Here is a 15,556-nt window from a genome sequence, read left to right on the forward strand (position 1 = left end):
TAGTGCAGTCATGTCTCACTGGAGCCTCAAACTCCTGGGCTCAAGCAATCCTCCTGCCTCAGCCTCTCAAGCAGCTAGGACTTCAGGCACATGCTACCATGCCTGGCTAATTTTTTTTTTTTTTTTTTTTTTTTTTTTTTTGGTGGGAACGGGTAAGGATAGAGACAGGGTCTCACTATGTCTGGAACTCCTGGCCTCAAGCAATCTTTATACCTCAGCCACCTAGTATGCTGGGATAATAGGTATGAGCCATCACACCCTGCCCCTTTGCCCAGTTTTTAGTTGAGTAATATGTTTTCTTGCTATTTTGAGTTGTGTAAGTTCTTTATAAATCTTGGATATTAATCCCCATCTGATATATGATTTGAAAATATTTGATTGTTTCCTTGCTGTACAGAAGCTTTTTAGTTTGAAGTCTTATTTATTTATTTATTTATTTACTTGCTTTTGTAGCCTGTGCTTTCAGTGTGGCATCCAAGACATAATTGCCAAGACCAATGTCAAGGAGATTTTCCCCTATGTTTGCTTCTGTATTTTTTTTTTTCCTCAGGTCTTACGCTTAGGTCCTTTATCCATTTTGAGCTGATTTTTGTGGCTGGTGTAAGATAAGGTCCAATTTCATTATTGCATATAGAAATCCAGTTTTCTTGGCACCATCTATTGAAGAGACTATCCTCTCTTTATTGTGCCTTTTTGGTACCTTTGTCAAAAATCAGTTGACCATATATGTTTGAATTTATTTCTGGGCTCACTATTCTGTTCCACTGCTCTATGTGTCTGCTTTTATGCCAGTACGATACTCTTTTGATTACTATAACTTTGTAATATCATTTTAAATGAAGAAGTGTGATACCTCCAACTTTTTTGTTCTCATAATTGCTTTGGTTATTCAGGGTCTTTTGCAGTTCTGAGCAAATTTTAGGGTTGATTTTTCTATTTCTGTGAAGTAGGAATGCCCCCATTGGGATTTTGATAGGGATTTCATTAAATCTTTATATTGCTTTAGGTAGCATGGACATTTTAGCAATATTAACTTTTCTGATCCATGAGCATGAAATGCTTTTCATTTATTTCATTTATTTGTGTCATCTTCAATTTCTTTTGCCCATGTTTTGTACTCTTCTATGTACAGATATTTCACTTCCTTGGTTAAATTTATTCCTAAGGGTTTCTTTCTCTTTCTTTTCTTTCTTTTTTTTTTTTCAGACAGAGTCTCACTCTGTTACCCAGGCTGGAGTGCAATGGTGTGATCTTGGTTCACTGCAACCTCAGCCTCCGGGGTTCAGGTGATTCTCCTGCCTCAGCCTCCTGAGTAGCTGGGATTACAGGCACACGCCAGCACGCCCAGCTAGTTTTTGTATTTTTACTAGAGTCGGGGTTTCACCATGTTGGCTAGGCTGGTCTCTAACTCCTGACCTCAAGTGATCCACATACCTCGGTCACCCAAACTGCTGGGATTACAGGTGTGAGCCACCACGGCTGGCTAACTGCCCTTGATAATACTTTCAGTACTATGCTGAATGGAAGTGGGGATAGTGGGTGTTCTTGCTTTATACCAGGTCTTAGAGGAAAAGCTTTCATTTTCTCCCCATTGATTATAATGCTAGCTGTGGGTTTAAAAATAAATAAATAAATGGCCTTGCTGGGTGCGGTGGCTCATGCCTATAATCCCAGCACTTTGGGAGTCTGAAGCAGGCAGATCACAAGGTCAGGATTTCGAGACCATCTGGTCAACATAGTGAAATCCTGTCTCTACTAAAAACACACAAAAAATTAGCCGGGCGTGGTGGTATGCGCCTGTAATTTCAGCTATTCAGGAGGCTAAGGCAGGAGAATTGTGTGAACCCAGGAGGCGGAGGTTGCAGTGATCTGAGACTGTGCCACTACACTCCAGCCTGAGTGAAAGAACGAGACTCCATCTCAAAAAATAAAAATAAAAATAAAAATAAATAGCCTTTATTATGTTGAAGAACTTTCCTTCTATATTTAAACTGTTAAGAGTCTTTATCAAGAAAGGATGTTGAACTTTGTCCAATGCTTCATCTGCATCAACTGCTATGGTCATGTGGTTTTTATCTTTCAGTCTATTTATGTGATGTATCACATTGACTGATTTGCATATGTTACACCAGCCTTGTGAGCCAGGGATAAGTCCTACTTGATCATCATGTATAAGCTTCATGTTGTGTTGTTGAATTCAATTTGCTAATATTTTATTGAGGACTTTTGTTCTCAATGTTCATCAGAAATATTGGCCTACAGTTTTCTTTTCTTGTGGTGTCTTTTTTTTTTTTTATATATATAGAGTCTCGCTCTGTTGCCCAGGCTGGAGTGCAGTGGCACGTGATCTCAGTTCACTGCAACCTCCGCCTTCTGGATTCAAGCAATTCTCCTGCCTCAGCCTCCCAAGTATCTGGGATTACAGTCACATGCCTGGATAATTTTTGTGTTTTTAGTAGAGATAGGGTTTCACCATATTGGCCAGGCTCGTCTTGAACTCCTGACCTCAAGTGATCCACCAGCCTTGGCCTCCCAAAGTGCTAGGATTACAGACGTGAGCCACTGTGCCTGGCCTCTTGTGGTATCTTCCTTTGGCTTAGGTATCAAGGCGATGCTGGCCTCATAGAATGTGCTAGGAGGTATTCCTTCCAGCTGTATTTCTTTGAAGAGTTTAAAATGTATAGGCCAGGTGCGGTCATTCATGCCTGTAATCCCAGTACTTTGGGAGGCCGAGGTGGGTGGATCACAAGGTCAGGAGTTCAAGACCAGCCTGGCCAACATAGTGAAACCCTGTCTCTACCCAAAATACAAAAATTAGCTGGGCATGGTGGCAGGCACCTGTAGTCCCAGCTACTTGGGAGGCTGAGGCAGGAGAATCACTTGAACCCAGTATGCAGAAGTTGCAGTGAGCCAAGATCATGCTGCTGCACTCCAACCTGGGTGACAGAGTAAGACTGTCTCAAAAAGAAAAGAAAAGAAAAAAAAAACAACAAAAAAAACAAAAAAAAAAAAACAGAAGTATTGGTATTAATTATTCTTTGAAAATTTGGTAGAATTCAGCTCTGAAGTCATCTGGTCCTGGCTTTTCTTTGTTGGGAGGTTTTTAATTACTACTTCAATCTATTTGTTATTGGTTTGTTCAGGCTATTCCTGATTCAATCTTGCCAGATTATCTTTTTAAAGGAATTTATCCACGTCCTCTAGGTTACCAAATTTGTTTGCATATAATTGTTCATAATAATTCTTTATGATCCATCTTATTTCTGAAACATTTGTTATAATATCTACACCTTCATTTCTGGTTTTATACATTTGAGTCTTTTTCAGTCTAGATAAAGGTTTGCCAATTTTCTTTATTTTTTTCAAAAAAAAACTCTTCATTTTATTAATTTTTCTGTGGTTTTTCTGTTCTCTATTTAGTTTTGCTCTAATCTTTATTATTTCCTTCCTTTGGGTTTAGTTTGTTCTTCTTTTTCTAGTTCCTTGAGGCATAATGCTAGGCAATTTATTTGGGGTCTTTCTTCTGTTTTAATGTGAGCATTTAGTGTTAGAAGCTTTCCTCCTAGAACTATCCTTATTTTATCCTTTTGGGTTCCTCTGCATGCTGGCCTCAAAAGTATGAATCCTCTTCCAGGGATTCTTGGGATTCACTACATCTTTTCTTTCCTACAGGAGCCCATGGAGGAGAGGCACCAACAGGTATAAAGGACCCCAGTGACACATTTTGGCTTCTGCACAGTTTTTTCCAGCCTTGGTCTGGCTGCTTCCTGTTCTCGCCTAACACAATAGTCTAGGTGTCAGACCCAAACGAACTATTTGTAAAAATTCAAATATTCCTCCGCATACCTAGATTCTAAAAGGCGTCTGAGCCCTGCCTGTGAGATCTCACTGGAGACCAGCTTACCGCCTTTCAATGCATGTACAGCCCTAGAAACCACCTTTGCAAACTTATGACTGAGACAGTGAAAGAGATCTAACTTAACTGACTCCATCTTGCTTCTAACCCCCAAGTTGTCCTTGTTCCCGGTATAGGCTGAACTAACTTCGGGAGAAACTTAGTTCATAGTTTATAGTTTGGGAGAAATTTAGTTTATAGTTTAAAAAAAAGATGATAACAGCCCTTTCCCAAAACAGACCTCCTTCCTGTCTGGGGACTACATTGCCTTTGTAGGACTAACATTAGCCACAAGATTAGAAATTATGGTTTAGGAGTCATGCAGCTAAAGGCTACAAGATTTGACCCTCCCTAAACTGCTCCTAAGATCAGTGCTTGCGATATTTTGTAGACCCTGCACTTGATGGACCAGCTGGCACCACCCAGATCAATAAACTGGCTCATTTGAACTTGCGCCCCGCTCCCACCCAGGGACTGACTCAGTGCAAGAAGACAGTTTCGACTCCCTGTGATTTCATCTCTGACCAATCAGTACTCCTGGCTCACTGGCTTCCCCGACCCACGAAGTTATCCTTAAAAACTCTGCTCCCCAAATGCTCAGGGAGACTGATTTGAGTAACAATAAAACTCTGGTCTGCCTCACAGCCCGCTCTACGTGAATTACTCTTTCTCTACTGCAATTTCCCTGTCTTGATGAATCTGCTGTGTCTAGGCAGCGAGCAAGAAGAACCCCTTGGGCAGTTACACTCTGACCTTGCAAGTTAGGTCCCTAAGTGCCTCCTCACATAGTTAAGCTTTTTGAAAAAGTGTGTATACCTGTGACTCGGAAGCAGATTCTTAAGCCCACACCCCATAAATTCTGATTCAGTGGGACTGGGCAGGACACAGGAATTCGTACTGTTGTATAACTCTGCATGGCGACTCTAATGTGTAGCCATGTTTGGAACCACATCCTACTCCTCTCCCCTTACTGCCCATTGCTTCTGCCCTCACTTCACAGTGGATGCTACCCTTGTGAGTGCCTCTGTAATTGCCTTCCAGGGAAGAAAGCAATTACTTTTTAAAGTCCTGGTCTCATTTGATTTCTCTGAAAGATGGGACGCAGATGGCAATGCTCTGCATCTTTGTATCCTCTCTTACTTTGGCTTCTGGGCCACCACTGCTGGTGGTTTCTAACTGCCTTTTAACTTTCTATCAAATGGTAAAATGTTTGCAATGTTCTCCATAGTCTTCTCTTCTTGACTCTTTCTGTGAGCTTGTCCACACCTAGAATTTTAATTCACACTTACATGTTCGTGGCTTTCAGTTTTACACTTCTAAGCCTCTATATTCTGTATATTTCACCATTCCACTTAACATTTCCACTTTGGGTTTGTGGTAGAAACTGGTAACTGGCCCCTAACACCCATTCTTTCCTTCTTTGGGTTAGTAATAAAGCATACTGAGTTTTATCTGGGCGTGTGGCTGCCTAGCTACAGTCTATTTCCCAGCTGTCCTCCACCCCTGAGTCAGTGTGATGCAAAGGGAAGTGGTATGCGCAACTCTGGGTCACCTTAAAGACAAAGCTTCTTGCCATGGGCTTCACCTTGCCTTTTCCCACTGGCTGAGAAGAGCCACCGTTGCAGCAGCTGTGCACCCAGAGATGGAAGTTTTATATGGATGAGGCCGTAGATTCCTCTTTGACTTCAGTAAGAGGGAACTAAACATCTAACATTTAAAACTCTGAATACTGGATTTTTTTTTTTTTGTTTTGGCAGCTTAGCCTGTACCCTTGTCAAACATTATTCCATAAGTACCTCCAACTAAAGAGTCCACAACTGAAAACACCCTCTTCTCCCCTTAAAGCAGCTAAGACTAGCTAACGGACTGTCCCCTCTTTTAAAAGTAAATGGCTGGGGCCGGGCACAGTGGCTCATGCCTGTATTCCCAGCACTTTGGGAGGCCGAGGTGGGTGGATCACTTGAGGTCAGGAGTTCAAGACCAGCCTGGCCAACATGGTGAAATCCCCATCTCTACTAAAAATACAAAAATTAGCTGGGCATGGTAGCATGTGCCTGTAATCCCAGCTCCTTGGGAGGCAGAGGTAGGAGAATTGCTTGAACCCAGGAGGCAGGGGTTGCAGTGAGCCAAGACTGCACCACTGAACTCCAGCCTGGGCAATAAGAGTGAGACTCTGTCTCAAAACAAACAAACAAATAAAAAAAACAAAAACAAAAACAAAAAAAGGTAAAATGGCTGGGAACAAATGAGGTCCAAACAGAAAGCTAAATACCAGGGCAGCAGATTATCTGCCTGAATCTTAGGGTCATCTCTGATGGAGGAAAGTTATGTGGAGACTTATAAGACAGTTTGACTAAAGTCTCTCTGGCCATTTGTCAAACATACCTGCTCTTGGTTGAGCTGACGACAGACATGGGATGGTTGATGTCATCCTTCACCACCATGATGTTGTTCTGAGGACAGAGCAGAGAGAGTCAGTTCCCAGTCCCTCCCACTAAACTCCTTTTGCTCTCTCACTCCTCCAGCTGCCAGGACTCTCACACAAGGGCCATATCACAGATGCACTAGCAGGATGGAGGACTCACTTTGTATTTGCGGAGTATTGAGGAGTGATTCATGATTCGATCTGTGTCGGCTGCATCCCGGGGCACCACCACAATCCCAAAGTCGCCAACAATCACCTCCATCTGAAGAAACAGAGAGAGGGCCCTTTGGTGAAACTCTGAGCCCAAACTCCTACCAAGCAACTACTTAGCATGGCGGAATCCACTTCCATTCATCCACATGCAGCCCCAAGCTTTAGTCCCAAACTGGCCTTCTTCTCAGCCCCATCAGCCAGCTCCTTCAAGGAACAACCCTTAACGGTGTTAATAGAATAAGTGAAAGCATTGACTAGTACACAGAAGTCGCTTAATAAATACCTAGACTTAAGGAATAAATGAACTCTTACATGTCTGGCAAGATGTCTCCAGTTCCTGAGGCTCCCACTGAGTTCACAATGCTGCAGAATCACATGAATGGCATCGCGTCCTTACCTGGTAAACACCTTCTGGAGTGAAACAGATCCCTCTGCTCAGCAAGCACATTTGAGCCCTCAGATGGACATCATGAGAGGGACCAAATGCTCTTCTGGTTTACCCTCATAAAAACTGCTGTGGGACTCAAGGGGTAGCCAAGAGCTAGAGCTAGAAGTTCTTGGAATGCATCACTGGGCACCCAGGCTGTGGTAGGGAGATGATGATGATGATTAGGGTCACTTCAGAGATCAGTCTTTGATAGAAGTTTGGCGCCATGTGAGAAATGAAACTTTTTTTTTTTTTTTTTTTTTTTGAGGCATGTTCTCAGTCTGTCTCCCAGGCTGGAGTGCAGTGGCACGATCATGGCTCACTGCAGCCTCAACCTCCTGGGCTCAACCAATCTTCCCACCTCAGCCTCCCAAATAGCTGAGACCACAGGCATATACTACCATGCCTGGCTAATTTTTTAAAACTATATTTTTGAAGAGATGGGGTCTTGCTATGATGCCCAGGCCAGTCTTCAGCTCCTGGACTCAAGTGATCCTCCCACCTCAGCCTCCCAAAGTGTTAAGATTACAGGTGTGAGCCATTGCACCTAGCCAAAACTTTGTTTTCAATTAAAAGAAATAACATTTTTATTTTCTGACTGTAGATGCAATGCAAGCTTAGAGAATCTAGGAAAAAAAATAGAAATCAATCTCAATCGCACAATCCAGGTAGTGACTGTGAATGGTTCAGTGTATATCTGTAGTTTTTTTTCTCTCTGCAAATAGGTGTATATATCCACAACTGGATTAAACTATAAAATTAGTCGCTTTACCTATCTTTTTTCATTAGCATTATATTTTGAGAATTTTCTTACATTGTTAAAAATTATTTGAAAACATAACTTTTAATAATCTGTATATTTTACACTATGTGTACAGTTACTTCTGATTTTTTGCAATTATACATAACACTTTAATGAAGATCTTTGTACATAAATCTTTTATCACATCTCTGATTATTTCCTTAGGATAAGAAATGATATAATTGGATAAAAGGAGATAAGCTGGACATAATTCAAGCTCTTGAGACATATCACCAAGTTGCTTCCTGGAAATTTGTGCCAACTTTTATTTTGAAAGAGGCTGAAAGTTATGGCATTTAATACTCTTGGATCTACCCTGGGCATATTACTGTTTAGATCTTGCCAATTACAGATCCCAGACCGGGGAAGGGAGGAGGAGATAGGTGGCTTCTAAGCAGCACAGTTCATTGAGCAAGACCTGATTTGAGGGCAAGGGACCCAGGTTTTTTCCCATAATTATCTAAGCAAGTGACACAAAAACAGATATACTGGGGCACGGTGGCCCCTTCTCTCCAGAGGATTTCTACACCAGCAGAATTCCATTTCTAAGCCTGATTTACTGGTTTTGTGTGTGTGTGTGTGCACATTCTGATTATTTCTGTCCACTTTTACTCTGCTTCTCCTACTGCTTACAACTGGACCTACACTTGCAGCTGGAGCTCTGATGTTGCTGAAATAAAAAGTTAGCTAAAGGTGCCTTAGGAGGAAAGTCGTAGAGAGAAGTTAAAAAGCTAGGTGTAGAATATCAGAGCCCCTATTGGATCATGTAATCTGGAAGATACAGAGCATTGTACAACACACTGCATCTATTGGTGTTGTTCGGATCAGGTAAACTGACACCAAATCTCTTGTCTTATAAACCAGAAATGGTAGGGAGAGGCAGGGCAGGGAGTTGGAGTTAGAGTCAGCTCCTTCTGCCATGGCATTTAGGATATTGCACTGGGACTCACTACTTAGACACTGGTTCTCAAACTTGGCTGCACATTAGAATCACCTGAGGAGTTTTAAACAGTTCCAAAGCCTAGCTCACACCTAAGATCAATTAAACCAGAATCTCTGGTGCTGGAACTCAGGCAGCAGAAGTTCTTCAAATTCCCCAGATGATATCAATATGCAACAAAGCTGGTAAACCAGTGGTCTAAGTACTTAATTAAAGTTCTGGGGAAATTGGCAGAGAAAGAGACAGAAAAGAGAAGGGAGGAGAAGAGCAGAAGAGAGTGGGGAAGAGAAAGGAGGGGAGAGGAGAGGAGGACAGGAGAGAAGAGAGAATCTATCCAAGCTGGTATCCATGGGGATTCCTAAGCTGCGTGGTTATGTAGATGTTTCAAGATAATCTAGTATAGATTGCATAATGTAGGATCTGCCTTCAAATTGATTGTGTAAACTTGATGAATGTTTCATATATGATGTTTGTAATAATGGGTCTATATAAAGTGAACATTCTAGTTTAAACCAGGAAAATAATGGCTCAGAATAGCAGTCCTCATGGGGGAATCGCCCTGTGGGTGACAACAGTGCAGCTGCTGCTCTCCACTCAGTACCTAATGATCTGAGCGCCCAGTGAATAACTGTGCCAGGCTGTTCAGTGGGTGGCAAGCAGATGGAGGCCTTACTGCTTAGGATGTTTTCCTTTTCCAAAAACAGTGACAGACTTGTCCCTGGGAATCACAGATGGGTCGAGGAAGACAGGATCTATGAGACAAGATCTACAGCTTTAGGGCATCACGGCAGGGGTTTAGGCCAGAGACTGCAGATACTCTCTGCTGCTTTGGCCAGACACTGTTTTTGTAGCACCTGTTTGGAGAATTATGGGAGAAAATCTGGGTGCCTTGCCCCCAAAGCAGGCCTTGCTCAATGAGCTGCACTGCTTAGAAACATTGTTCATGGTGGAGGGTATTTGTGTGTGTGCATGTGTGTGGGTGCGTGTGTGCATGTTCGGGAAGGGAAGGTACTAGGTGCTAGAGCTGGTGAGATGTGCCCTCAGTCCAACAAGTGCCCATCTCCCTCTAGGAGCTTAGCTGTCCTTCCCACCTCAAGCCCCCCTTGCCTGCCTTCACCAGGCCTCAGGACACTACCCTCTCCTGGTTGTCCTTCTACCTCTCTGGCTGCTGGCTACTCCTTTTTGGGCCCCCGTGCTAATTCCTCCTGTTCTATCTGACCTTAAGCCACTGAACTCCTCCAAGCCTCAGTCCCTGGATGTTTTTTCTTTTCTATTCACACTCACACCCTTCATGATTTCATTCAGTTTTGAAGCTTTAAAAGCACACTAAAGGCTTCCAAATTAATGTTTCCAGCAATAACTTTTCTCCTGAACTGGAGGCTCATATATCAGCTGCCTTCTCAATATGCCCACTTGGATAGGCCATCTCAAACTCATTATGTCCATGAGCCCCTGGCCCTGCTAACATAAACAAATAGTTAAACCAACCACTCCCCTCAAAGAAGTGGTTTTCCTGTCATCTTTTCCATAAAGAGAAATTCTCTCTCTTTTTTTTTTTTTTCTTTTTTTGAGACAGAGTCTCACTGTTGCCCAGGCTGGAGTACAGTGGCGTGATCTTGGCTCACTGCAACCTCTGCCTCCCGGGTTCAAGCGATTCTCCTGCCTCAGGCTCCTGAGTAGCTGGGATTACAGGTGCGCGCCACCATGCCCGGCTAATTTTTGTATTTTTAGTAGATACAGAGTTTCACCATGTTGGTTAGGGTGGTTTCGAACTCCTGAGCTTGTGATCTGCCTGCATTGGCCTCCCAAAATGCTCGGATTACAGGTGTGAGCCACCATGCCCAGCAGAAATTCTCTTCTTATAATTGCTCAGACAAAAAGCTTTGGTATTTTCCCTGATTCCTCTGTTTCTCTTATATCCCACATTCAGTCTATAAGTTAGTCCAATGGACTCTACCTTCAAAGCAAATCCAAGAATCTGCTCATTTCTCACCATGTCAGTCCCTTCTATACTGGTCCAAGGCTATTTTGTTAGGCTGAATAATGAACCTGAAAGATATCCAGGTTCTAATCTCTGGAACCTGTGAATATGGCAAAAGAGACTCTGCAAATATGATTAAACTAAGGATCTTGAGATTATCCTGGGTAATCTGGGCAGGCCCTAAATGCAGTAACAAGTACCCTTACAAGAGGCAGAGGGAGACTGGACTCAGAAGAGATAAGATAATGGGAGATGGAGCAGAAAGAGATTTGAAGATGCTCCACTGTGGGACTTGAAGTTGGAGGAAGGGACCATGAACCAATGAATATGACAAATGCAGCTCTAGAAGCTGAAAAAGTCAAGGAAACCAATTTTCCCCTAGATCCTCTGGAGTTGTTGGCCTTGCCAACAACTTGATTTGGGCCCAATAAAACCTATTTCAGACGTCTGACTTCTGGGACTGTAAGAGAATAAATATGTGTTATCCTAAGCCACCAAGTTTGCAGAACTAGGAGACTAGTTCACCTCTATCATCTCTTGTTTGGATTTCTCTGGTGTTCTTGTTATTTTCTTGCCTTTTTTAAGTCTATTCCCAATAGCCAGACTGATAATGTTAAAATATAAGCCAAATCATGTCGCTCCTTGGCTCAAAATCTTTCACTTAAATGTCACCTTCTTGGTGAGATCCTCTCTGGCCACCCTATTAAACCTGCATCCCTTGTGCGCTCCCACCCCTTAAGCCTAAACTCTCACCAGAGTTGCACTTTCACCCTTTTGGTTCTCTGAGCAGCACTAAGGTGGCTGGCAAGAATAGTCACTGTACAAAATGTGGCAAAAAGGGAGCCAAGAAGAGAGCACTTGATTCATTTTATAAGACTGGTATGATGTAAAAACACCAGCTATATGTTCCATATAAGAAATAACGGAAAAACACCAGTCCCAAGGATGCGAGAAACCAAAATTGCATGGGGTTATGATAGCCTCAAGCGTTGTGCGTTTGAAGTGAGTCTTGCTCATCTGCAAAATGCTGAAGTTGCATTTAGAAAATTCAAGCTAATTACTGAAGATCTCCAGGGCAAAAACTGCCTGACTCACTTCCATGGCCTGGATCTTACCTGTGACAAAATGTGTTCCATGGTCAAAAAAAAAATGACAGACCATGATTGAAGCTCTGTCTGAATCAAGACTGCCAATGGTTACTTGCTTCATCTATTCTGCGCTGCTTTTACTAAAAAGAGGCAACAATCGGATATGGAAGACATCTTAGGCTCAGCACCAACAGGTCTGCCAAATCTTGGAGAAGATGATGGTAATCATGACCAGGTGCAGGGTGGAGGGGTTGTTGTAGACAAATGACTTGAAAGAAGTGGTCAATAAATTGATCCCAGACAGCAATGGAAAACAGAAAAGGCTTGCCGATCTGTCCTCTCCGTGATGTTTTCATTAGTTTTTCCACAGCCACTACCTTTGTGGTGAAGGTAGTGGCTCTGGAAAAACTACTGGGGGGAGAGACGGGGCTAAAGTTGAACAAGCTGGAGGATAAAAGCCACTGGACCAAGAATCTGTTAAAATTCAGACTTTTAAGGGTGACAAATAAAAAGTATTATTTGTTAAAATAAAATGAAATAAATGACAACAACGAACATATTCCCCAGACCTCACCTGAGAAATTTTGATATAGCATGTGTCAAGGGGCTGGAGCCTCTATCTTTACAAAGCTCCCTAATCCTTCGGATATACACCCACCTTTGGGAATTGTTGCTTTAAATCACATGGACAATTACCTAAGCTAGTAATATTCTGGCCTGGTTTAGGATGGGTTCAAAATGAGATATCGTGGGACAGGTACCTCAGCACCTCTAAGAAGTCCAGCAAGAATAAGGACATTCCCCTTGTGCCCTCGGGAGCGGGGGGGTGTAAGGGCAGACATCTGACCCCAGGAAGCATAGGGCACTCAGATCCCCTTCCTATGGCTCCTGCAGGAGTGTGCCCAGGCCTCTGGAACTGAACTCTTGCTTCTGCTTGAGGGGACCAGCACCTCCTGTCTTCATGAAGAGCTCTCTGTGGGTCTTGCCCTTGGGGTGGAAAGGTGGGGTGGACAAGTGGCCAATGTGGTAGAACTGTCCTGATTGGTAAATCTCATTCCTGATGGTGGCCAATGTGACCCCACACCGTGGGCAGGATCAGGACACAATCTTCTCCCCCTGCAGCACACAGTGGCCCTCAGTTTAGCACTGGCCTGTGTCAAGCCTCAGAAGTGGGGGTCTGTGGCATTCATCCTGCTTCTACTTCCTGCTCACAGGAACAACTTTGATCATATCTTTTCATCTTCTGGTCAAAGGCTCCCCAGGGGAGGTAGGGAAAGGGATGGGGAGAGGATGTGGGAGGGGGTAGACTCTGCTTCCCCAAATGTGGGGAATCTGAGGGAAGGATATGAGACACGTTGAGGCAGGAAGCAACTTGGCCTTGGAAGAGAAAACACTCATGACCCAGGCAGCAGAGCTCTTGGAAGGAACGTAGAGTTTGCATCATCCCTCCAAGAGGCTGAATTTCAAGACCTGCCCTGCTGGATTTAAAGGGATGCTTTGAGGGGGTGGATGCCTTGTGGTCTTAGCCAGGCACTTTCCTAGACACTAGGGATGCAGGGTTGAGCAAGGCAAATATGGTTTCATCTCTTGGACAGATCACTGTCTAGTATGAGACATTAAACAAATGATTATTTTCAATTGTATCTACTGCTGTGAAGATATGAGTAAGTTGCTACTGGGTGGCTAATATCTTACAGTGACTAATATGTCATGGGTAACTGGCAAAAGTTTGGGCCATATCCCATGGGGGAGGCAAACTGTATTATGAGCTGAACTCCTCCAACCAAGTTGTTCTCAACTTTCATTCAACAAACTTTTATTGAGCATGTATATGGTGAACTGGGCACTGTTCTGGTATCGGCGAATAGGACAGGCTCAAAGGGCTTACCTTCAAGTAAGGAGAGATCATAAACAAATAAATATATAAATAAGAAAACATCATGGCAAGGTGTGATGTCTCACACTTGTAATCCTAGCACTTTAAGAGGCCAAGGTGGGAGGATCACTTGAGCCTAGGAGCTCCAGACAGCCTGGGCAACATGGTGGTAAGACCTCATCTCTACAAAAACAAATTTTATTTTAAATTAGCTGAGTATGTTGGCACGTGCCTGAGTCCCAGCTACTTGTGAGGCTGAGGCAGGAGGATCGCTTGACCCCAGGATGATCACTTGAGTCTAGGAGTTCAAGGCTGCAGTGAGCTATGATCACACCACTGCACTTTAGCCTGGGTGACAGTGAGACCCTGTCTCTGAAAAATAAATAAATAAAAGGAAAACACCAAGTAGAGTTAAAAACAATATTCATTATAAAACAAAATGACCTTTATGTTGAAAGCTACGTGATAGGAAGGGATGGGCACAGGGATATCTAGGAGAAGAGGATTCCCAATGAGGCCACAGCTAGTACAAAGACCCTGAGGTGGGGAAAACTGTTCAAATAAACTAGGTGGGACTAGGGCACACGGCGGTTGGAAAAGTAGACAAGGACCAGATCATGATGAAGACGGGATTTCATTCCAATTGCAAAGAAACGCCATTAGAGTGTTTTAAACAGAGGGCTTGACTTCCATTAGCAACAGGATCCAATGTATGTGGATTTGCCCTGGCAGGCTTAACTGGCAAGATCCTCTGCAGGGCCATCCTGAGCTCAGCGTTCTGAAGCCTGACTTGCCCTCCCAAACAGTGCTCTCTTCTCAGGTACAGTACATGAGCGACTGCAGGCCACTTGTGTTTCTTCTCTGAATAAGGGTAGTCAGGGATGCACATGGGCCCATTGGGAAGGAGGGGAAGAAACACTGATTAAGGTGCCTGCTATGTGGCATGCACAGTACTAGGAACTTATCACATTTAATCCTTATGGCAACTATCTTCTGAGATATGTGCCTCAGTTCTTATTTCATAGATGGGGAAACCAAGACCCAGTGAGATTTAATAACCTATCCAAGTTGCACAGCTAACAAGTGAGTGGAATCCACTCTGGTCTGCCTTAAAGACTCTTTCCTCTACATCACACCTCTTCTAGATCCATTTTTAAGACTCATATTGTAGTGACTTGAAACTTTTTTGGTTAAAAAATTTCTATTTGAAAATATATTCTACCTTATTTTTTCCCCCAGCTTACCACAGCTACTTGGGAGGCTGGGGTACTCAGCATCACTCTTAGAGTATTATAATTTTAGTATACTTCTGTATGACTTTAAAAAGATGCCAAGAGGCTGGGCACGGTGGCTCAAGCCTGTAATCCCAGCACTTTGGGAGGCCAAGACGGGCGGATCACGAGGTCAGGAGATCGAGACCATCCTGGCTAATACGGTGAAACCCCGTCTCTAGTAAAAAAATACAAAAAAACTAGCCGGGCGAGGTGGCGGGCGCCTGTGGTCCCAGCTACTCGGGAGGCTGAGGCAGGAGAATGGCGTAAACCCGGGAGGTGGAGCTTGCAGTGAGCCGAGATCCGGCCACTGCACTCCAGCCTGGGCAACAGAGCGAGACTCCGTCTCAAAAAAAAAAAAAAAAAAAAAAGATGCCAAGAGAGAACTTCTGGCAAAAGCCATGCAGTACATGAGCAGCTTCTGAAACATGCTCCCTCCATTTCAGTAAAGGATGCTCCACCCTTGCTCTAGCCCCTGCCACTCTCTGGAGGGAAGGCTGGAAGGAAACTAGTAGGGTTAGGGTCCAGCAGGTGAAAATGCATTTCCAGCATGGCCCTCTTAATGAAAAAAAAAAAAAAAAAAAAGAGAGAGAGAGAGAGAACCATTCTTAAGAGGGGCTTCCCAAATGAAATCATCC

General features: G+C 43.5%; 1 protein-coding gene across 2 annotated transcripts in view; it reads right to left on the reverse strand.

Annotated features, from left to right (window-relative positions):
* NMNAT2 (nicotinamide nucleotide adenylyltransferase 2) overlaps window positions 1-15,556 on the reverse strand; it is a 172,387-nt gene that overhangs the window by 2,003 nt on the left and 154,828 nt on the right. For both annotated transcript variants that reach the window (XM_010368930.1, XM_010368931.1), the window contains exons 9-10: window positions 6,481-6,582; window positions 6,281-6,348 (exon numbers count right to left, since the gene is read on the reverse strand). In XM_010368930.1, coding sequence (XP_010367232.1) covers window positions 6,281-6,348; window positions 6,481-6,582 — 170 coding nt within the window. The remainder of the gene's footprint in view (window positions 1-6,280; window positions 6,349-6,480; window positions 6,583-15,556) is intronic.

Source organism: Rhinopithecus roxellana, chromosome 8, assembly GCF_007565055.1.
Source record: "Rhinopithecus roxellana isolate Shanxi Qingling chromosome 8, ASM756505v1, whole genome shotgun sequence".
Taxonomy (NCBI): Eukaryota; Metazoa; Chordata; class Mammalia; order Primates; family Cercopithecidae; genus Rhinopithecus; species Rhinopithecus roxellana.